This window comes from Zosterops lateralis (assembly GCF_965231275.1).
Source record: "Zosterops lateralis genome assembly, chromosome: 12".
Taxonomy (NCBI): Eukaryota; Metazoa; Chordata; class Aves; order Passeriformes; family Zosteropidae; genus Zosterops; species Zosterops lateralis.
Genome location: NC_139772.1, coordinates 12,236,410 through 12,260,630, shown reverse-complemented (window position 1 = coordinate 12,260,630; position 24,221 = coordinate 12,236,410). Strand labels below are relative to the sequence as shown.

The 24,221-nt window shown below is 38.6% G+C and overlaps 1 protein-coding gene across 2 annotated transcripts in view; it reads left to right on the top strand.

Annotated features, from left to right (window-relative positions):
- The window catches only part of CBFB (core-binding factor subunit beta), a 37,931-nt gene that overhangs the window by 4,559 nt on the left and 9,151 nt on the right, over nucleotides 1-24,221 (top strand). The window contains exons 3-5 of one of the 2 annotated variants that reach the window (XM_083870419.1): nucleotides 299-415; nucleotides 14,092-14,208; nucleotides 18,397-18,492. In XM_083870419.1, the coding sequence (XP_083726545.1) occupies nucleotides 299-415; nucleotides 14,092-14,208; nucleotides 18,397-18,492 (330 nt within the window). Of the gene's footprint in view, nucleotides 1-298; nucleotides 416-14,091; nucleotides 14,209-18,396; nucleotides 18,524-24,221 lie in introns of both variants that reach the window. The other variant, XM_083870420.1, reaches the window with a different exon arrangement.

Sequence of the window (24,221 nt, the reverse complement as noted above, 5' to 3'; positions counted from 1 at the left end):
CAGGGTATCCAGACAGAACTGAAAGGACAGATTCTAATGTCAGCAAAACTGATTTGAAAGAAGTATTGATTCCATGTTGTATTTTATATCCGAAGCAGCCAATGGCAAATGTTGTCAAAATGGAATCAGATGTTTGTAACTTAATACTTAAGAAAAATGATGAGTGCATGTTTTTGACTTTAAGTATTCTCTATGCTGCCTGGCTTAAGACATAAACTGATGTAAAAATAAATGACTGCCTGCATAATTTATGTAATGTCTTGCTCCCTGATCCTGTTTGTATTGATTTTTCTAAAAGGCTTTTGTGGCCACAGGAACCAATCTGTCTCTCCAGTTTTTTCCGGCCAGCTGGCAGGGGGAGCAGCGACAGACACCGACCCGGGAATATGTCGACTTTGAAAGAGAAGGAGGAAAGGTAAGGAGGAAATTGTTGAAACTGAAAGAATTTTTGTTGTTGTTGTTGTCCTTATGGTCTTACTGGTATGGACTGTGTGTATGATGTGAGATTTGTAACATCTCACGTCTCCGTGCTGGTAGGTGGTGATGTGAGTACAAGTGAAAGCTGGTGAGATAAAATAATGCTTTGTTTTAAAGCATGCTGATGTTTAGGGAAATGGGAGAATTGGAAAACGTGGGCAGCGCTGGTGGCTTTGTGTTATTTTGAAGAAGAAAACTATTTCTGCTGTCATGCTGTGATAAAATTTTGGGGAACAGTCTAAATTTGGTGTTGTGTGGGTGCTCCTAAAGTAGTTCAGAAATTAGACTTTGGCCAATGAATTGTGACAGACTAATGAAAATTTGCACTTTTAACAGGTTATTTCGTTGTGTCTTTGGCTGCCAGTTGGTACAGCAAGCAGTCAGTGTGCTCTAAGTGGAATGAAGCTTTTTCTCAGTTTCACCATTAACTATAATACAGAAGTAGCATCGCTTTCAGAATTGATTTCTGAGTCTCTCTTTTCTGAGGTGGTTGTCCCATAGACTGATATTGAAAGCTCAAATTCCCTAGTGACAGTGATGGTTACTGTGAAGCTGTATTAGATTTAAAGTCAGAAACCTTGCTTAGTCTCATCAGAATAAAGTTACTGAAATCACCTACAGCTGGTTTTGTTTTACAGGAAAAACATACCTTTAAAATACAGATGCTGTCTCTTATCTGTGCTCCCATAGGTGCTTTGGGACTGATCCAAAGATCACTGAATTGAATAGGAGACTTTCTTCAGAACTCAGTGGGTTTAGACCAGCACTTAAGCTCTCATAGTTTTTCCATTTCAGGCTAAATTTTGTGTATTTTTTTTTATTATTTTAAAAAAACTTTCAATGGACTGCAAAATCTTCTCTTTTGCCTAAATTTTTTTACCTACCCTTGTAACAAGAAACAGCTAATGCTACCATACCTACCAGGCTGGAGGAAATACTTGAAGCATATTCAGGTTTAATGGCATATTGGGTCTTTTAAATGCTGCTAGGTGGAAGATAAATATTTCCTATAGTGGGAAAACTTGATTGGAAGAAAAAAAAAAATTCCTGAGGGCAGTTATGGTATGTGGAATTCAAGTTAATGAGTTTTTTTAGAAAAAAATTGTTTTCCATTTAGTCCTGTGAGGCTTGCAGAAGTTTGACAAATTGGGGGAGAAGTGAAGTTGGCTGTCTGGGTACTGACTGCTTTGCTAAGGAAACTGAATTGAATCTGGCTCTTACTGAAAAATATTGATTCTGGCTCACAATTGAATGAGGAATTTTTCTTGTAATGTGTAAGAAGACTGAAGTCTCTCTTCTTGCCAGTTCAAAACTAATTTTATTTACTCCTGTGATTTTTTTTTAACTTTGTTTTCTCCGAATGAATTCTTAAAGTACTGAACTACTTCATCCATTTTCTTGTGTTGTCTTAATCATGTAAGAGCATGGTAGGTATGCTGTGTATTAAAATAGAACATGAGCCTCATTAATGAATGCCACTCCTTCTTTTATGTGTGTTTACAGTAAATTCTAGACTGCTTCTCTGAAATGTTTAGAAGAATTCCTCTGAATGAGGCTAGAGGTGGACAAACAGATAAATGGGAATAATGTTAGGCTCTGGTATGAACAAATCACAAATTCACTGTTGTAATCAGCCCTTACTTGTGTAAATCACACACGAATGCTGGCTTGCTCTGCACAGAATTGAACTTCTCTGAAAGTCAGCCACTCCCATGATTGGAGCAGAGGAATGAGCAGAGCGGGAGAGTGTTTTATGTTATCAACGGAAACAGTTAAGAGTTTCATATGGACTGTCTGAGATTTTGTTCTCTATAGATTTTTGTCATTTGGTTTAATTAAGAATTTCTTTCACAGGCTTCAGCAGTCTCTTAAAACCATGTGATTTTTGTAGCTCTGTGCAACATTGTTTTATGAGCTTTGATTCTTGAGGCAGTGCATAATGTGTGTTTGTTCATCACTGGATTTATGCCAGCAAGGCATGTTTTTAATTATATGAATAAAAAAAGGCTATGGGGGAAGCTGTCAGTTAATAATTATCTTAGGCATTAGTTTGAGATCTAGAATGTAGATAAACTTACCAACATTAGAATATTTTTATTCTGGAATTCTGCTTCAGTGTTTGGCTAAACAGTGATGGCCCAAAATAGTTTATCTAGCTTTGAAGTATGTCACTATTGTGCTAAAGCAGTTTTGTACACAGATCGACAAAGCTACCAAGGCAGTATCTGCTGGATACTGCTTAAATGATTGAATTTTAGAAAGAGCAACACTTCTGTGAAAGTTAGGATTCTGCAAATACATACTTCATAGGCTTGAGGTTTTTCAATCTGGTATTTCTTAACTGAGGGTTTTTTTTTTTATATGCTTAATTTGCCTTTTAATTTGATGCATCTGATGTTCACAATGGGTGGGTAGGCCTCTGGTGGATACCCTGTCTTCATTAATCCAAGAATTGGATGGCTCTGTGTATGCTTAATGTTTCTACTCATTTTAAACTCAAGTTTAACATTTTTTTTTGAGATAGCTTTAACATTCTGTGCTGTCTTTGACCTGCAGCAAATTTAATTGTGTATTTGAGCAATTTTTCAGGTTTGTCATAGCAGAAGAAAAAGCAGCACTAAAAATAGGTCCCTAGATCATAAAAATAATAGGACATTGTATTTCATTGTGATTGTGGGTGTGTGTGTGGGGTGTGTCAGATGCAGTGTGTGTCCTGTTTCTGGGGAGCTGAACCATACCAAGGCTTTCTGATCCTCTGTGTTGTCAGCTAATGTCCAGGGGTTTTTAATTGGTTTTTTGGTAAAGAATAAATGAGTACATGTTAAGAAATTGAAAGATAGGCAGTGGAGTAGTCTAATGTATTGCCTGGTTAATTAAACCTTGCAATTAAATGGAGAGCTTTATTTTCACCTTGATTTTCTGGTATCATTAATGACTTAGGCTAGTTTTATTGTGATTAATGAAGTTCTGTAATTTTTATTTCAATTTTTACTGTGACATACAAACTTAAGCCTGAGCTGTGTATGGACTTCAGTGCTTCTTAAAATCTAATCTTTTTCAAAGTCTCTTTGTTTTGTTAAGAACTGTCTGGTCAACTTTCTTTGCAGGATTAATGTTGTATACTTCTTAGACTAAGATAATGTCCCTAGTTTTCATTTCTTACTCAAGATGTTTCTGTAGCTCCACTCTTTCTTTCTTTCAAAGATGTTAGTTCTCAGATATTCTTTTCTACTGTTTAAATACCAGTCCCTGATGAAGTCTGTGAAGTTGTTTTACTTCCCCTCCCCTTTATAATACAATTCTCCATCTCATTCTAATGCAGCTTTACTTCCTGTCTGTTCTTTGGTGGCAGCTGCTCGTAAACCAGAGTCTTCCACACGGGTTTATTTTGCTCTAATACACTGTGAACTCTGCAGCTTTGGAGGAAAGCACATCAGACATGATTTAAATTGATTCAGAGTGCCTGCTGTGCCACATATGATATAGCTAGGATTTCTGCTCATTAACCACTGACTTTGTTCTAGCCATAACTAAAGATTTTCAGTTTTCTTCTAAAGATGCTGAGTTTCTACTTGCACAGTTTTTTGTTATAACTAGATTTTATTTTGCTCTAAGTTGGTGTTAACTGTTCGAATGAATGTTAAAAGAAAGCAAATCTTTGTTATGCTGCAGGTGTTACAGCAGAAACAGAAGTGTAATGAGAAATAGTTTTTATTAAAATACAACACCTATTCAAGTGACACTCAATAGAACCAGCTTTCCACTTTTCCTGAGCAGCCTTAAGCAATTGTTATCCTCTTATTCATACCTTTGGGGTTGTGATGACCCCAAAACGTTGTGGTAGCTGGGAGAGATTCTTCTGTGAGGTTCCGCAGGTGGTCAGTGAAGGGACATCAGCTGCTGGACTGTGTGTGTGCTCAGAGCCTTTGAGGTACTTTTGCCTCTTCCAGCCAAGGGAAGTGGTGTCCTGATGAAACCCACATCACTGTTGTTGCCTGTGATCTTTCTCAGACTTTTGTGTGAGCTCTAAATAAGGAGGTCAGAGTGTGGTTATTCTCACAGCAGACAAATGGGTTTGGTGGTGTATCTAGTTTGTACTCAGCCTGGCTAAACAGCTTGATTTTTATTTTTTTTTTCCCTTGGAGTTGCTTGGTGGGAGTCTTGTAAAGGCTCAGTGGATGAGAAGAATCCACTTTCTGGATGATCTCTTTGATCAGTTTTCATCCAGGGTCATCTACATGGTTTGAGTAAAATACTGGTTTTCGATAGATGCTTGTGATTCTAGAATTTATTGTTGTGTTTGTGCTTAAGAGTCTTTTAGCTGGCAGAGACTTGTTGGTTTCTTTTTCTTTCTAATCTTTTTTCTTTTTCCCAGCAACATCCTTTGTTTGTGCTCCTAACTAAACCCCTTGGCTTTAGAGGAGAGCAAAACTTTTTCTCTTTTTTTGTCTAGATACTTAGAAGTGTTCTTCATTATGACCTGCTGTTGCACAGAGGAGAGCTGTTTAATCCAAACTCTGTTTGAAGCCACAGTCATAGTGTACCTGTGCTTATTTACCTCACAATTAGGAGATGTCTCTCTGTGCATACAGTTTATAGACTGTGAACAGTTAGGAACTTGGATTTTGGGAAGGGAAATCTTTAGAGGACGTAGACTGGACACGTTGTCCTGGCAGGCAGCCCCTGGCTGGGTTTGGACAGTTGTTGGTGCAGAGTGATTTATCACCAGGTGCCCTCGGCCACTGGAGTGTGAGTCACCCCTGGCACCTCTCATGTGACAGGATCCACAGCCTTTCCCTGGAATCCTTTCACCTCTCATCCTCCAGATCCTTTTGTGACTGCCCACAGCCTCATCCCTGTGCTACAGTGCAGGCAGTGATGATGCCATTTTAAACAATGCTGGGGAACTTGCAGCACGGCTGTGGAAGTACTTAAGGTCTGCTGTCAGTAAACCTGTTTCTGCTTAGCTTTTATTATGTATTCTAGAAGCAGTTATTCAGTCATACTACCTTGAACTCTTTCCAGTGGCTAAAAGGCACTCATTAGAGTAGTATAGACAAGATTTCAAATATACCCATGTTATCACCCTAAAGTTTCCCAGAAGAGGAACAAAATCGGAGTTAGTGAGCTAAATTTTGCAGCTATATATAAGGACAGATGAGTGCTGTGTGGATGAAAGCAGTACTTGAGATCTCTGCAGCAGAGATGCTGGAAGAAATCCAGACACTTGGATTGTTGAATTCTCTTGTTTGCATATCAGTCTCCACTTACTAAGCAAAGTTGCTAATATTATGCTTCTCTGCTCTTCTTATAAATGAATGAGAAAAGTAAGAGAGTCATTGTTGAGAATGTCTGCTTCTTCCTGAAAATCACTTAATAATTCATATTAAAAATGAGAAAAATTCAATAAGATGATGAAACATTTGCTTCAAGAGACTGTCATTTTTCTGAAAGTTACTGAAATGGTTCTTGAAGCTTTATTGTCCAAAGCACAAGTAACAAAATGAGCTCATTAGCTTGCATAATTGCAAGTTTTATGTTACTCTGTTAAAGAAAATTTCCAGTCATTGCTAAGGATGTTCTCTGCAGAAGCTGGTAGTTTTGTACAGAATAATTATGACGCTATGAAATTTTATTGAATGATGAAAGCTGGATAGCTGTTATAGTATACAAAAGACAAAATACTACTCATTATTTTAAGCCTTGATGCTGCACTACTTGTTGAGGAAATGTTCAGACAGTTTTTCCAGACTTGAATCCTGCTTAAGGGAGAGGGTGAGGCTGTTGGAGTGCTCAAGAAGGCAATGAAAGCCAAAGGGTAAAAGAAGCAGTTTTTCTTGCCCTTCTCTTGCTTGGGTCAGTTCCTGGAAGTTTATATTATTTGCTTGCCCATGTCGTCAAAATCACGTACTTTCTTTTTTGTATAGTTGAGTATATTTGCATTATATGACTTGAATTTTCAGTCCAAAAGTAGAGGATTAGTAGCTGTTTCTTTGCACCCAGGTAGCATGGTGTGCAAGTGATGTGTTTTAGATAAACCTCTTTTTCTAATCCTCTGTTGCAGTTGCAAGTTGTAACTGCTTTTTTGCTATGTGATTTTCTGAAAGCTTGAAAAGAACAAATTTCACAACCAATTTTGAAATTTGTCTGGAAAATATTCTGTCAAACTGGCAGAAAACTGTGTGTCTGTTAGTTACTGGGTTTGTGAGCAGAAGCATTCATGTGTATTTGGAGCAGCAAAACCAGCAGCAGTCTCCTGGCAATATTTTGCTGCAAAAGCATTATTCTTTTTAATTGTTGCAAAAGAAAAAAACGGGTCTTTTTTAAATGCATGCCCTCTCCTTTAAGAGGGAGCACAGGTTTAAAATCCAGCCATCTTTCTCATGTAGAATCTAGTGTAAAGATAGGCTGATAAAGACCCTGTAAAGTTTCACAGGGGAAAACCCCAGCATATATTTGCCTTTCAGATTTTTCTTGTTATGCTCCTTGCATTTTTGTTGATTTTCAGTTCTAGCTCTGTGGTTGGTTTTGTCTTTTGAAGGCAAATGGAGTGAGCCTGAGCATGAGATGCATTTCTCTTTGGGAGGAATTAGTCCCTTCTGTAGTGACAATGTGAAAACTGGAAGCCGTCTACTTTTTTCTTTGTATTGGGGGTTTTTTGGTGGTTTTGGTCAAGTCTGGTTCATGTTTTCTGCTTAGTCTAGAAATTGCAGTATTTTGGAATGATGAACTGTATCTGGAGACTTGGTTATTAGATGATGAGTATAATTTCTATGCAGGAGCATTTTAGTATTTTTCTGTGTGAGCTTCTGAACATAAGTACTGACCAGTGATCTTAATCCAGGAATAAAATGCTCCACAGATTTTAATCACATTTGTTCTGACATCCTTACTGCTTCATATCTGTTCTTAGTTATAGACTTGGTTTTTAGTTAAGTGAAATAGCAATCTGCATAATTTAATGGAGCATTGATCTGCTTTTGAAAAGGAGTCATGATTACATAGTCGAGCTAGCTATGCAGAAAAAAACCTAACAAATGCAACCAACCAAAAAACCATAAAAATACCAGGTTTTCTACAAGGGACTTTTAAATTCTGGCTCTTCAGTAAGGTTAGGAAAATTCTTCAGCTATTCCTTTTTTTGATGTTTTAGAAACCAAACCCCATCACTGTAGTATTTCAGTAATACACAAAACACGTTGAAAGAGGTTTTGTCACAGCTCTGATATTACAAAGATATTTTCGAAATGAGTCTGTACATGGGTGTTTCTGCTACATAGAATTGTAAAAATGGATTATATTGCATCTCAGTGTTTACTGATATTTGTAGTAAAACCTGGTGATGCACGTAAGCAGATTTTAAAACTGAACAAAATAATAATATCTGACCATCAGGTTTTGCTATGCAGTTGAAAACCGTAGTATGTTCTGAGGTGTTTTCCTAGTTGTGGATTGGAGTGCTTTCTTTCCTCAGCTGCAAGTGAAATGTCTTTGTGTGATCACAAGGAAGCAGAGCTGGAGGAACAGGTCCCAGGCAGAGAAATGGTGGTGCTGGGCCCAAGGAGGTGTCCCTGGGCTGTGCTCTTGCCCTGGCCAGTGCTGTCCAGGATTCTCACCTGTGCAGCTGCTCAGGAAACAGTGGGGGCCTCTTGGTGGTGGTGTGGTACAGCTGTGCCATGGGTGCCACCCTTAAAGAACTTGAAGGTGTATTCATCTTCAAAGCCACAATTGGGTCATCTATGCACAAGTGTTTAAGAAAGGCTCTTGTTTGGTCAGAAGCTATCAATTCCCATACATTTTTGCAGAAGAGTGTAAGGTTTGAATTTTAACAAGACCTCATTCTTATATAATGGAAGAAGAAATTCCAAGATGTGGCTTTTAAAATAGAAGATGTTTTCTTTGTGTGTTTGAAGAAAGAATACTGTGTTTTGAGGAATGAGACAGAAGGATTGATCCAAATTAAAAGCACTAAAAAGTCTTTATTTCACTCATAGTCACTTTCTAAATGAGGTTCTTTTCAGCTGTTTCTATTTATGCTTCATTCCAGTTTAAATTATGTTACAAGGTTAGTGTATAGAGTTAAACTTAGGAAGTCAGATAAATGCTGTAAACTCTGTTCATGACTTGGTTGCTTGTCATTAGTTTATTTTACACTAATGATCAATAGATGAAAGAGTAGTGTGAAGCCTTGCATGAAGTTATCAGCTTTTGCTGTAACTTCAGTTGTTACACTAAGGAAGTTACTATTCTCTTTTGTTCCCCAGTTAGTTGAGGATTTCATTGTATAACTTCTGTTGCCAAGTTTTAGAAAAGCTTTTTTTTTTTTTTTTTTTTTTTTTTTTCCATTTTATAGATTGCTTTCTCTCTCGTGCTTTGCCCCTTCTTTGAAACCCAGGCTAGAGACCCTTCTCTGTGATATGAAAGTGAGTCTTTGTATTTTGGAGGGAACACAGGGATGGGACTGATGCAACTTTACATTTCAGAGGAGTCGTGCCACATTTCTGTGGCAGGATGGCAGCATTTATTGATGACACTGTATATATGATTATATGCTGTTGCTGCTAAAGGAAACAGTTGAATACATAGTTTCTCATTTGAACACTTTGTACGGGTCGTTTCTTTTTGCTTGCTAGTGTATACAGATAATGCTAGGAGAAGATGAAATGATGAGGTTAGCCTTACCCAATTTAACACCTTTCTTTCTTGGAGTAAGTGTTCAAAGCTGTTTCTTTCTTAGTGGTCAGTGTTTTGTGTGAAATCCCCAGGGAGACTGCTGTTTCAGTATTTAAAAGTGGGGTATGATTCAGGGGAAGGTGGGATCAGCAGTGGGATGGATGGATGGATGGACAGACGGACGTGGCTCGTTATGAATGGGCAGATGTGTGCGTGATGAGGCAGAGGGTGAGTCAGAACTGAGCCTCTTCTGAAAGAATGCATTTTGCTCCAGTGTGCTGGGAAAATGAAAACAGAAGGGAGGGGACTGCACCACTTCACTGGGGACTGGTGTTTCCTGGGGGGTGAAGTTGATCTCCTCGGTGGCGCTGGCTGTTGTGAGCCTGCTGATTCATTACTTGGTGGGTGGTGAGAACTGTGTGCAATCGCTGGGGGAGGAAATGGCTTGGTTGCTGTAGGGAGAAGGAGCATTTTCTGTAACTGCAGGATGTGTGGATGGAGCACACAGATAGCATACCTCCAGCAGATCAGTTAAATACCCTGCTCTTGTGAGATAAGGATTTACTAGATGACTAAAATAGGATGTGAAACCGAGGGGTTTTGTCTTGTGCTAAAATACAGTAACTTTTTAAAAGTAATTGAGAATTGTCCTCTATTTACATAGTTTGGATTTTTAAATATGAATGAATAGTGTTACAGGACCCCATTCCTGTTCTTAACATTCCAGTTACTTGGAGTTAGAGGAGAAGGTTGCTCATTTAAATGCAGATGAAAAGAAATAACAGATTAGTCAAAAGAATACAAAAGAAAAATGAGATACACTATATGTTGAAGGTGTGGCACAGAGGTCTTTGAGAACAAGCCAGCAGGGAGGCCGAGGGAACACAAACACAGCTCAACAACTTAGAGCCCAACTAAGCCTATTCATGCAGCACCTTCTCAAGTTTGTGTGTGTTTATGGTGCTGTTTGTCCTCTATTCAGATAATCTGCCAGGAGATAAGAGTGTTTGCTCTTGCTGCTTGTTCAGTCAGCAAACAGAATATTTGTTCTAATACTAAAGGCTTGTTTCTAGCGTAAAAGTAACGTGTTTGTGATTCTCATTTAAAAATTCTAATGCTGCTTTGATCTGTAGTGTGAGTTTGAAATGGAAGATGTCATTTGAGATGAAGTTAGTTCTGTAAGAGCCACCCAAACAAAAATGCAGCTGCTGTGAACTAGTAAAAATTGCATATTTCAGTATATGACAGTTTATCTAGGTCTCCCTGTCTAACAAGGCTTTGGCTATGCCAGTGTGTGGAAAATGAGGGTGCAAAATGAGAGAGAACTTACTCTCATCCTTCAACATGCATACAAAGATTCTTAACTTAGTCACACAACTGTCCACTGTCAGTGGCAGAAAAGCCATACTTCCTTTGGTTTATAGGATGGACTGTATTCTGAAAAGAGACTGCTGCATAATTTAGCTTTTCCTCTCGTATGTCCCTATAATGGTATTTCTTTATGTAGCATTAGATTTGTCCAGTGAATATGAATTTGGTAATTGCCTGACTTCCAACCTCTCCTCCTTCTTTCTGTTCTGTAGTGCTTTTCACCTGTCTCTTGAATTTTACAGCACTGACTGCCAGGCATTATTATGAAAAGTACCCAGAGGTATGTGCAGGATTTATAAAATGATTTAAATGCAGGTAGTCTGGGGTTAGCAGTAAAACCTTGAAAGAGTTGTTCTAACAAAGACATGCTTTTATCTACTTCTATAATATTGTGGGGAGTGGAATTTTGGGTCTTTTTAGAAATAATGCACCTTTTGCCCTTGGTCTCCTACCATGACTGTCTTGAGGCAATTTTCAGAGCAGACAATTCAGAAATTTTTTGGAAGACCGCTTTGCTGGGTTTTGAGGTGCCATAATAGATAATGTGTTCACAGAAAGAGCAGTAATTTATTAATAATTCTGTTAAGTTCAGAAGTTGAAAGGGAACCAACATGGCTTTATCTGAAAAGAAGGAAATATGTGGTTAAACGTTTTTGGCTATAATCTTAGGTGGTTTCCATATTCCTGAAGAGGGAAAGGGGGGAAAAAGAAGTTTAAATTCCTTTCTCTAAAATAAATCAAAAAGTACCAGTACACATTACTGTGTTTTAATGAGAGAAAAGTTCCTGCATAAACTCGTGGGGTTTCAGGATGAATGATTACTACATTTGAATGATTATGTGGTAATTTCAAAACTTGGACTATCTTGAGATGGAATTCATGCTTTCAGAAGTGAAAAATGTTTGTTTATCAGAGTTTTGAAGATCTCCTGAATCTGGTGGTGTAAGGCTTCCAGGGCCGTGATTCAGGAGCAAGGGCAGACTACTTCATCTGGAAAGGTCAGGCTGTGTGCCAGAGGTTCCCAGGCTGCTGTGTCAGCAGCTCAGCTGTTGGCCGGCGTGTTCAGGGCAGATTGCAGGAATCAGGAATCACATCGGCTCTGTCAGCTTCTTTCCCCTTGGTCTTCTGGAGACTTTCATAGAATCTGCAGCACTGCTTGTGCTTCCAGATGATGCATGAGGCATTTGAAAGTGTTGAGCCCTCAGCAGCTGTGTCTGAGCTACCTGCAGCTTGCTCTGGGGCAGGAAGTTTGTGTGTGAGGCACTGGCAGCTGCAGTGACCGAGGCAGCTGAACGGCCACTGAAACAGGTTAGTGGCAGCATAAAATTCCTTATCAAAGAAACAGACAGAAAGTATTCCTGGACAACTTGGAAAGCTGGATTTTGTCGTCTGTGGGAAGGCCTTTGTAACTTTTGATGTCTCAGGCTGCTGTTGTGCGTCAGAAGGATAGGGGAGGTTGGGTGAGAGGTAAACTCTAAATGAAGATCAGCAAAGTGCATGTTTGCTCCTGGAAAACATAGCCAGCATTAGAGTGTGGGCTTTTTTGTCTTTGGAGACCCATGGTTAGCTTATACTGCCTTTTTATTTCCCCTCTTGAATTATTCTTCATTTGCCTTAAAAGAGAATGACAGTTCTAATATCCTCTTTTAACTGTCTTTAACGTCTCAACTAATTAAATATGTCTATTAAATGGATGCTCTGTCCTTCATTTGTTTCTTGTGAGATGAATGGATGAAGACTGTGTTGAAGGGCTGCAATGTGTTTTTTATGTTTGAAATGTTTAATCTTGAAATGAGGGCTGTGGGAGGTGGTTTCCTGGTAGTCCACATCTTACTCATGGTGGTTCTGACACCTCTGCTCGCAGAGGCTGGTGGCCTGTAGATGTGCCTGCTGTGCTGTCCCCACGGTGTGCTGTTGTCCCCACCCAGGGCTGGGGTGTGAGAACTCTCTCAGATGGGCTGTGAGTGCAGACACAGAAAACCAGGCTGTACTCTTAGCAGAGACCCTGCAGTAGAAGTGCTGGTGGGAAGATGATCTGTTCAAACAGAGAACATTTTTTGCTTCATTATTGAGCTGCTGCATGTTGTACCATTAAAAGGTCTAAAGCTGTGTCACTTCCTACTGAAGTGTGGTAAGTTGTAAAAATCAGTCTTGGAGATCAAATGTTTGTTTTCTTTGGCAAATAACATTACTTGTTTGTCAGTTCGAGTCATGTTATTTGTTCCCTTTTTTTCCACTCATGGGTTGCCTTTCATGTTCAGTGCTTAATTCTGCCAGCACAGCCTTTGCATGAGGGGGGCTTCCCTTCCTCTGTGCCTCCTGCTTCTCAAGCCCTTTCTTTTTTTGGTTGAGTGACCTTAGCTGGTAAGCGTGGAACTGAGCAAGTAGGCACAGTGGGGTTGCTTTGAAATTCGTTATAGTGCTAAACATCAATTAGGCTTTGATGAGGATTTGCCAGAGGATTAATTTAGAGCTGTTAGAGGAGGCTGTCTGAAAGTTCCCCTACCTTGCTGAGCCCGAGCTGTTCCTGAAGGCTGAAAAAACTCAAACGGATTTGGAATGTCTGAGCAGTCTTTCAGTCTGAAGTGGGTGCAGGCGTGTGTGCAGGTTTGCCTCTCTGGCGATTCAGCATAGACAAACTCCTGTTCCATGAGAGGTTTTCACTTGCCAAGTAGGCTGAAATAATTACTAAAAGTTGATTTATTTTAAAAAAAAGAATTCTCTTCTGTACTAGTCAGGTAATTTTGCTGTGACTCTTTAAGACTGATTAAGTCTTGAAATGACTGACTGTCATTGAGTATAACACGGCAAACTCATTTAGGTTGTATTTGCTTCTTTTTAAGGTCACTCGTGACATCACTGTATCATCCACTGTTATCAAGATGTAGGGCTTTAAGGTCATGCATTATTCCATGCTGTAGCACAGGGCACAGTGCACACTGGTGCTGTGCTTGGGTTTTCATCAGCTGATGTTGCTTCTTTTGAAGAGCCTTGCACACATGCTAAATTGACACAGGAAGACTTATTTTTAGCACGATGTGTATGTGGTGTATTTTACTGAACTCTGAGTAGTTTGTAAATTTGAGGAGGATTGGAACCAGTGCTTGGTCTTTGCTGAAATCACTCATTTATTGGGATAAAATACAGTGTTTCTTGGGAGTAGGAAGGAGTGTGCTCGTTTAGCTATTTAGATGTGCTGTAGGGTCCTCCCTGACTGGCAGCATGTCACTTCCTTGGTGACACAAAGGTAAGCTGACAAGAAAAACTCTTAGTTTAACTGCAGTGGTAAGAATTCTAACTAAATCCTGGTGCATGCCAGTTTATAAAATGAGAACACAGCTTAAATTTATTCCATCCAGTACAGTAGGCAAAAGTTAAAGCACTCACTTGATTAAAATGAGTTCTTGGAAAGGAAGCAGTAGAAGCTGTTAAATGGAGTCTCATGTTACCAGCTGGTTTGAATGTTCTTCTAAGAATACATATAGAAGCTTCCTGGATCAGGATTTTCATTGTGCAGGCACATGTGTAAGAGCTTGCAAATTCATAGCATGTGTGTTGCTTTTGTCCCAGGTGTACTTGAAGGCACCTATGATTCTCAATGGTGTCTGTGTAATCTGGAAAGGCTGGATAGATCTGCAGAGACTGGATGGTATGGGCTGCCTGGAATTTGATGAAGAGAGAGCGCAGGTAAGACAATCTGCCCTTGGCTACTTACATATTTGTTTGTTCTTCTGGAGGGAAACAGTTTTTGCCTTCACTTTGAGTACAATGCCAAAGAAAGCTTGCAGTATGGAAGTTCAGAAACGTGGTTGTAGCAAAACACTAGTTTAGCTACATTACGTGGAAGTGTTAGGGGGAGAAATTATTTTTAAGTTACAACTTTGAGTGATTTTACACTTTTACTATACTACAGAGTAATAAAGTGTTTTAAAACTCTGATCCCTGCAAAATACCAAGAACACTCCCCCAAAATACCAAGAACACTCATTGCCTCTCCCTAACTTAAGGAACTAATTTGCACATTAATGAGATGATGTTAATGTGACTGTGTTTGGGATTAAGTAGAAACACTTTGTGTCAAAATGTCTTTGAAGCAGTCACAGCCCTGAACACTTCCTTCATGAAGTCTAGAAAGAGAGAATAGTTCTGCCATGCTTTGTGAATCCACGAGAAAAGCCACAGACCAAAGCTTTTACTCGAACTCCACTCTTTTGCTGTGCATTCGCTTCTTTCAAAGCTGTTTCAGTGACCTGAGCGAGCTCAGTTCCAGCTGCAGCAGAGTCAGTGCTGTAGACTCCATGGAATAGGAGGCCTTCAAGCTTAATGCCTTACACAGCCAGGACAATATGACCCTGAGGTATGTAATAGAAATCCCAGGGTTCTTGATTGGTAGTTACTAAGTTGGATATATAATACTGAGGGACAGGACTTCTGAACTGAGAGCAGGCTGATGGGAACATGCACTCAGGAGGAGACAGTGTTACCCTTTCCAAAACTGGAGAATGCCTGAAGAAAGTGGCACCCATCCAAAAAGGAGAAGGGTCAGGTTACCTGTGGGTTTAATTTTTCTCTTCTTAATTTCCCAATAAATGTTTTTGCAAGTGCTTGGATTACTTTAGTTTCTCAATGTGTATATGCTGTCTTAACAATTCCCTTTTGTTGTGTTCAGAAAGTGTTTGTGCACTAAAGTTGTGATTTACTCCGTGTGTGTGAGGGGATGTGTGCATGCTCTCAGGTGTCAGTGCTGTCCTGAGTTGTGAGTACAGCTGAGCTGGAGGTATTGCACTGTGTGGATCTACAGAGATGTTTCCACTCAGTTACAGGTGTATAACTTCTTTTTAGTTTGTGATTCTTGGCGACCATGAGGTTGTCAATGGTCATTCTGTTTGCTACAGTAGTAGTTCCTAAAGGTTGCCAGAGTCATAAAGAACTATACGGACACAGGAGTAGCTGCACCTTTGTATGTGTTAGTATTGTAAACATTTGGACAATCTTTTACATTCTTCAGTTTCCTTTTTCCTGTATCTGTCACTCTGCTTCCTTGTTTAAAACTGTTGTAATATTGCTAGTGGCAGCTGACTGAACTGCTGACTTTGATCCCAAAATAACACTGGTGTCAGAGGAGGCTTAAGTGCCTCATACAGTATTGACTGTGTACCCACTGTCCTTTGTAAGAGATCCAGCTGCTCTTCACACCCCTCTCATTTTTTGGAAGCTTGTCTTAAGCAAATGTAGTGCTCTTGCATTTTCCTGTCTCTTACCACTTCATACTAATGCTAGGATCAAATAAATTTTTTCTTTGCTGTCATACTTTGGAAAACATAATAGTCTTCACCAGGTCAACAAATACTTTAGGAAGAGAATCCACAAGTGTTAACATTGAAGTATTTTAATTGTACTTGTTAAGCTGCTGTTTTTTCCACTTAATCCACAGCCTGTCCATGTCTTGCTACTAAGTGGTCTTACTTTTTGTTACTGAAAACCCTGGTTCCACTGCTTACTCAGACTTTGATGGCTCAACACACACACAAAGCTGTATATACATGCTTGAGTATCTTCCCTCTTTGGGGCTGAAATTCCCCTGGATTTGATACTTGAGTATCTTTTAAGAGGCTGTTTCTGTCTTAAGTACTCTTGCACCTCTTCTGTAGTAGAGCATCTTGCTATCTCACCAGATATTTTCCTACAGGGCTGCTGTGAGGATTTGTGTATAAGTGTGGGTGTCTGTAAGCTTCTCTTTTTAATTTTTTTTAAATTTTATTTACTGGGTTGGGAGGTTTGGTTTTGTTCTGTTGTCATGTTGATTGCTCATTCTGTTGCTCATATTTGCTTATTCTTATTTTTCTTTGTAAATTCATACCAGGAATATTTTTATAGAATAAAACAAAGGTGCATAAATTATTTGTTCTCATACAGCTGAATTTGCTAGGCTATTATTACTAGAATTGAGTGACATTAAAAAAAAATGTTAAATTCCTGTTTTATAAGGTTGAGTTGTTGGTTGTTTTGTTATAATGTATCACCAAGAGTAGAACAAAATTTTATGTTCTACTAAAAAAAAGTTCTGATGCTTTTATCCCCTTTCTCAGACATGAGCAAACCAGTGTTTCAGCTGTCAACATGTCTTCATTCTGGATGTCAACATACTGATTTTTTTCCCATGAATTTCTAATCTAGTTTCTTTTGGTTATGACCATTTCTTTAAAATATTCCATCCAAGGCTGTATGTCAGCCTTTTATTTTATGACCACTCTAAATGATGGTGAAATGCAAAAACCTTTCATAAAAAAAATAAAATTCTTCTATTTAAGTCTGATTTAAAAAAGAAGGTAATAAAGACATATCTTTTGTAAACTAGAACTAAGGCAGCTTTTCTGGAGTCATCTGGGAGATGAGCTTATCTGTTTTCTCTCTAACCTTCTGCATTATTAAGAACAAATTTACTTTCCACTCTCTGACCCTGGCTTCTGTGCCTTGTACCAACATTAAAATGGCTGTAAAGGGCAAAATCCTAATCTTAAAAAAATATATGGTGTTGAAGTATGATCTTGTTGGCAGCTTTTAACATTGCACACGCTTCCCCAGAAAGCGACGGCGAAAGGCAAAGTCGGGGATTGGCAGCTGTTTGTATTTCCCTGCCTTGGGCCACCAGGGAGCCCCTTCACATCATTTCACAGAGCAGCTCCAGGGCCCCGATTGTGCCCACGGCAAAAAAGGCAATTTAACATTTTCTCAGGCTGGGGATGCTTTATCTTAATTGAAAAATTTATGCACTTAGTCCCCAGGTATGTTAAAACTTAGTTTTGCTCTCTACATGTTTATGTCCTCTTAACAGTCAAGGTCAGCTTTTTTTAAAATTATCAACTTTAAAATAACATTTGCATGTATGTGGGAATTGGAAGCAGAGTTAGTATTAATTATAGTTAAAGAACTAGAAGGAGGGAGAACCAGTACAGTTTATCCCTTCTGGTTTGTGGAGCATCTTCAGATGGGACTCTTCCATGCTGAAAGTTTAAACATTCTGATAGGGAACAGTAAATGTGTTAAAAGGTCTCTTTAAGAAAAAATAACTTCCAACCCAATTAATAATGGCTTCACATTTTACTAACACTTTATTTAAAACATTTGCTAATAGAAAATACAGTTCGAAGGAATTTTTTTTTTGAGTGTTAGTTTATTAAATCTCTTCCTGTGCATAAGCCATTATTGAAAATAAGCAAAAGGGCTGTTGAAGATCTGCAGGTTTCTCCTCCATTGTAACATGTGCAAATTGGTGGAACAATAATGTCTGCTTTGCACTTTCCTATGCATCTGAATTTAAATAATATAAATGATACACAAGTATTAAGAATGTTCATACTGATGGACCTGCAGAAGCTTTTGTTAAAATGAAGGATTTATTTGGTTTCTAACTTTGATAATACTTACTTTTAAATGCAAGAGAATTAAATTACCACTGTTTGTGTAGTGATGCTAGTGGACTCTGTCTAGCTATACCTGTGAATACTATCTTCAAAGTGGCTTTTGTAAGGAGAATAAAATGTATTGCCTTTTAGATAGAACTTCTGAGAATTCCTAGCCTAAAAAAAAACCCCAGCAGCATTTAAACTACTTTGGAACAGCAGCTCTCCTTTGAAAAGGAGAGTATTTTAGCAGTAACTGCATTCCAGCTTTGGTTATCTCTGCTGCTGTAGTGAAGGTGAGTAATATTTCATTAACCTCTATTGACATCTGCTGGAACTGGCCTGTGTTCTTGCAGGTTCTGCAGGACATACTTGACTTAGCTGCCAAGGGATAGTTAATATTCAAAAGAAATGTGATTTGGTAGAAATGAGGGTCACCTTTTGTGTCACTCTGTGTCATCTGCTTTGGTAGCAGGAGGATGCATTGGCACAACAAGCCTTTGAAGAGGCTCGACGAAGAACTCGTGAATTTGAGGATAGAGACAGGTCTCATCGGGAGGAAATGGAGGTGAGGGTTTCACAGCTGCTGTCAGTAACTGGTTAGTACTTTCCCAAAACTTAAGATTGTTTCCATTTATTTGTCTGTTTGTACAGTGTTGTGTATTTTGTTTGTTCAGTGCTGTTATAAAAATTGCAAAATGCATTGTTTTTTACTGTTGTAAAATGGATTTCAAGTTTTTGAAGTTTTGATAAGAATTCTCTGATGTACCTTTTTCCTTTCTGTAGATGGACTTTTCTGTGGGTACTTAAGCTGTAAAGACATTTATTCACAGAGTTGCCATTTCTTTCTGCAATGATACTTTGATAGGTGAGAGAGAGGGATCTTTTGCCTCGTGCATTTCTCATGAACACAGAAAAGGCTTTGGGAGCTGCGGGGGCATAATTTTGGAGCTTGTTATCCCATGTTGTGGGAAAAATTACCAGCCAGTTTAATCAGATGCCACAGTCTGCCTTCTTGTACAGGCTAGTTTTATTGTCTTTTCACCTTTTTTTTACTGGTGGGAAGTCTCCTTTTTTTCCACTGGTTTAGTTTCTCTGTCTTGTTTTTCGCTTCTTCAGGGCCCCACAGTCTTGAATCTTGTTCTTTCTTGAGGAAAGCAGAAATTACTGGGATTGAGAAAAGAAGAGCCAGGAAAGGGAATGGAAACCAGCTGCTCTGAGATGTCAGAAAGGCAAGAGCTGTAAGAGGACAAGTAATAATACATAAGGGGAGTTGGCAAGTTAAGTCAGGCTGCAGGTCAGTAGAGAATAGGGAGAACACAGAAAGGCTTTCAATTTTTTTTCCTTACTAATGCTGTTTCTTACTTTCTGCTTCATCAGTACAGCCTGACTTAACTGTAATCAAATATGATCAATCTGCTAGTTCTCTGGGTTTTAGAAAATTTGATTATTGTTATGGCTAAGCTACTTTTCTTTTGGCATCCTTTCTGGTAATTGGGATGATCAGACAGACTTTCTTCCCTTCCAACTACAACTGGAAGGCACTGAGCATGAGAATGAGAGGGAACAGATAGGCACAGAGGATAATATCTCTCTCTCTTTGAAGTGGCTGGAGTATGTCTCCTTCCAAACACTGCTGCAGCCAGGTCAGATGTTGGCTGTAACAAAGGTAAAATCCTTGCCTTGGAGGCCTTGCTACCACTGGATTCTTGGAGCAGAAGCTGGATTGCCTGAATAATTCTGTCACAGCATAGCTAAAATCACAGAATCACTAGTTTGGAAGAGACCTTCAAGGTAATCAAGTTTAACCCAGCTCTAACACCTCAGCTGAACTGTGGCACCAAGTGCCACATCCAGTCTTTTTTTAAACACATCCAGGAGTGGTGACTCTACCACCTCCCCAGGCAGACCATTCCAGTAGAATGAGCCTGCTTGTGAGTTCACTTCAGAAGGAAGGTAGAATTAGCTTTAAGCTGTTCACGAAGACCTGTGCCAGGCTGTTTTAGTTTTAACAGTACAGTAGGAACTTTAGGTCCGATCTTATGTCTTTCACCTCAATGTACTTAAAACTGAACTTATATATTCTCCTTGCACTGTGCCCTTCATCCCCCACTCCTCTTATTACAGAGAAGCCATGTGCATGCTGAAGGTTAAAAAAGAAAGAGGCTTCCTGAAATATCTTCTGGAGTTCTGAGAGACTTAATTTTCTTCCAAGTGTAGGAGGAAAACACTTGCAGCTAGGCTGTGCAAAACCACTATTTCAATTAACAGTGAGATTGAGGTAATATTGAGCATCTGGGGCTTTGTGACAGACATCAAAACTCATGGCACTGAGACCCAAAAGGCAATGTCTGCAGGACCTGGATTCAATAACTTCTGAAAACACTCTTTTTTTTTTTTTTAATAAGGCAAAAGGCAGTTGCTATGAAGTGATGTCCTTATTAGCTGTTAGTACCCATTTTCTCTTGAAACAACAATAGTTGTCCCAGCTCTAAAGCACTGTTGTAGATCATCTACAGAAAGGAAGAAAAGAAAAAAAATACTGATTTGAAATATGTTTAAGCAGAATGAAAAATATTATCGAAGGTTGTTTCAAATTTGTTATGTCAAATACAAATCTTTAATAATTGCAATGCATTGTTTTGCATACTTTCCTATTTATTTTACTGTGTGTGTTTAATGTGTCTAACCAAGAGATTTTTTTCTTCCAGTACTCATAGGTCTATAATAGTTTTTTACATTTCAGTTTTCATTTCTGTGTTTGGGATATCTGAATGTATATCTGAAATGTTTACAGACAAGCTTTTGTACTCTTGATCTTAGGACTGCATAAAAAGTAGGGTCTTTTGGGATGAGATGGTAGAGAGCAGAAACAGACTTACAGCGCATTCCTAAAGAGGAATCAGCTTTCCAAATGCTTCATTGTTAGTCTTACTTTCAATCTAATGCAGCATTTTCGCAGAATCAAATGAGCTTCAATTAGTAAGCACTTGGTGTTCATGATCCTTGTACTGAGTTCTCAATAGAAAGTGATGCATAAAAGTGCATTCCTGTGCTTGTTGCATTTGTGACCTGTATTGAATTTTCTGATGCTGACATGCTCACTCAGCTTGGAAATGCAGTTTGTCAGTGGCACCCTTCTGATGATTGCATTGCTGACAGCTGCAGAAACCTTAATCCAGACTGCCTTGTGTTCTGTTTCTGTAATTTCAGTGGAGCCAACAGGATCTTTGGTTTCACTACAGAGATGGTACTTGAAGACTTTTATATGGAAAAGTGTGCTGAGTGAATTTTTATGTATGTTATGCTACACAGAAATGAAGATACTTTCCTTGTGATTGGTTTAATATGATTTCTATACAGCTTTCATCCTTACTAAAGTTTTAGGTTTTTCTTTTCTGCCATGCTTGGCATGGACAGTAAAACTCAGAATTGGCAGATGTGGAACAGGATCTCATCAGTGTTAATGATGGTTTTAAGAATTGCAACACTGTAGAAAATCAGGATATTTCTGACAGTAGAATTACAGCTGAAATGCCTTTAATAGAGACCAGATTCTGCTTCAGTGGGGGAGGGAAGGGGAATCCTGCAATATTCCACCCGCTCCTACCCAAAACAGAGGCGCCAGCTCTTTGGAAATATTTATCCATCCAAAGCCTGGCAGCATATGAAAATGATCAGATTCAATTCTTTATTTATACAGCTTTCTGGGTAAAAAAGATTCCCTATTCTGTGTCTTTCTGTGGACTTCAAATAAAGTCTGTAGACTTAAAACTCCTTACATAGGAGTGATCAGTGATAACTCGTTGAAAACAATGTTAAATTGTCTTGTGTGTGGCAGTTGGATTTTAGAATGGTGACACTTTGCAAGGGGAAAAAAATTGCAAGTGCAGTAACAAATTAGAAATTATCACTTTGCTAATTTTCATTTTTACATATCCTAAAAAAACCCCCCAACCATTTAAAAAAATTCTCCCCCTACAAAAAAAAAAAATAGGCAAAAAAACCCCTTCAGGGTGTTGTAGAGTTTGCTGTCTTTTCATCATATAGAATGCCTTCCATTCTAGTTTAGCACACCAGGTCTTTATTATAATGAACATATTCTTTGCATCTGAGGGCATCTGAGGTGGGTTGTGCTTGAATTTTCAAAGGCGTTTATGTTTTTGTGCAATTACAGCACTCTGATGTAAATAGGGTGGGAGTGGATTTAGGAATTTTCATTGAAGTTATTAAGCACCTCTGAGCTGAACTGTATTCTGTTACATTTTTAACATAGTTTGTTTTGAATACAAGATGCTTTTGAGTTTTTATATCAACTTGTATAGCTCGGTTACATCAGATACTGCAAATCCAGCCCTACTGTCCAGGATTCTTTAGTTTCAAAGATGCTTTTGAAGTCAATGAGTGTTCTTAGTGCCTTCAGAATTAATAAGGTATACCAATGGCTTTTACTTTTACAAAAATGTTGGAATGCTGAGACAGTGAATGTTTAGTAATACACAGTAAGAAAGACCTTATCCCCATTTAAAGATTATTGGTTAAAAAAGAAAAAGAGGTGTATTAACTTGAACTTATATGTTCCCCTTTGCCATACTAGAAGAGTGGGGAGACTGAAGGGGTGTTGGTGAGGCAGATGTTTAATTTTCACTGTCTTTATCTCCTTGTGTGGTGGTTGAGAGAGTCAGTACGAGTGTCTCTGGTGTGGTTTCACTATGAATGACCGGAGTTCAGTGTCAGGATAAGAAATGTTCTGCAGAAATTACTGTGAAGTTGCTGTCTAGATGTGAATTTCCAGGAAAAAAATCTGCATGTTTTTCAGTCTTCTGGCATAGTGGCATGATGCAAAAATGTGTTACACTGTCCAGAATGGCTAGGAGAGATTTAAACAGCCCCTAGTTGGTGAAATCGGAATCTATTGGAAGCCATGGTCTGTGTTCAGTGCGGAAAAAGCCACAAGCAGATGTCTGCTGCCAGCTCTTTGCTGGATCAGATGGCACAAAATGGTGGATTTTCAAGGGGTGGGTAAAGAAAAGAGGCTCTCTGGTGTGTTGCTGTGTGCAGGTGGGGGTATTTTGTGAAGGTTTGTTTTGTGAGACAAACTGTAATTTCAGACTTGCAGTGATCTGTGTGAGTGCAGTTAGTCCAGCTGTGTTCCTGCAGAGCCTGGCTGAGGATGTCCCCATGGCTTTACTTGGGGATGGGTTGGATCTGTTCTCGGTCTTCCAATATAATTTCTTCAACCAGTATTTTTGAAATGCCGTATTTTTCTACTTTGTGTTCATTTCCTATGTTACTGCCATGCTCTTTATTTTAGCAACAATGTGAGTAGAGACAGAGTGGTTTGCTGTCCCTAAAACAGTCTATTCTAGCAATGTCTGTTTGTGGTCTTGTGCTAAATATAAATTACATTAATGGCTAAGCAGAGCCATTTTGGGAAACTACATGAAATTCCCATTTTAAAAACCTCCATTTTGCTGAAAAAAAAATAATCTAGCCTGTTTTGGAACTTTGTTTCTTTCAGAAGTAATCCCTCTCAATACAAAGCACCAAAAACCCCCACCAATCCAACCCTTTAAAAAGTGCTGAAGTAAAAATTTACCTAAATTTTAAATACTGTGTCCTGCTCTAGGTTTTTACACATTCTTGCTCCTTTTTGGGAATTACCAGTTGAAATGGGCAAGATAGGTTTCATTTAATTGTGCTGAAATGGGGAACTCTTAAAAATCAAACAGGGTTTTGTTACAGTAGTGTAAACAGTTTACAGTTGAAAAAAATAAAGTAGTAGTACTGACTTTCATGTTCTTCCTAAGGTTCTAGACAGTGAAATTATTCTCCTTTTCTTAATTTTTTTCTAAGATGAAACTCCTAGTGTAAATAAATGCTCTTACTAATTATATTTTTCTCAAATATAATTGGCTTCAGAAGAAAGTATAGTATTACAGTAAGTATGTGGGGACTTTTTTGCTTTTAATGTTGGCTCAGGGTTTTTTAAAAGAAATTTTCTCATCAGACTTTCAGAATTTAAAGGTTTTTTTTCCCCTTATTAGTCTGCAATTAATTTAATTAGTGTTTATTGTACGTACTCTCCAAACTGACAATGATGGAAAAATAGTATAACTTTTAACACAGCTTTTTGGATGTGAAAGAAACCCAAAAAAGCATATACTAAGTCTACACTACTCACTGCATATGAAAAAATTAATTTTTCATATGCACTGGGTAGTGTAGACTTGGTATATACTTGTATAAAACCATAAATAATTTGTTTGGATGCAGGATGGATACAACATAACTTTA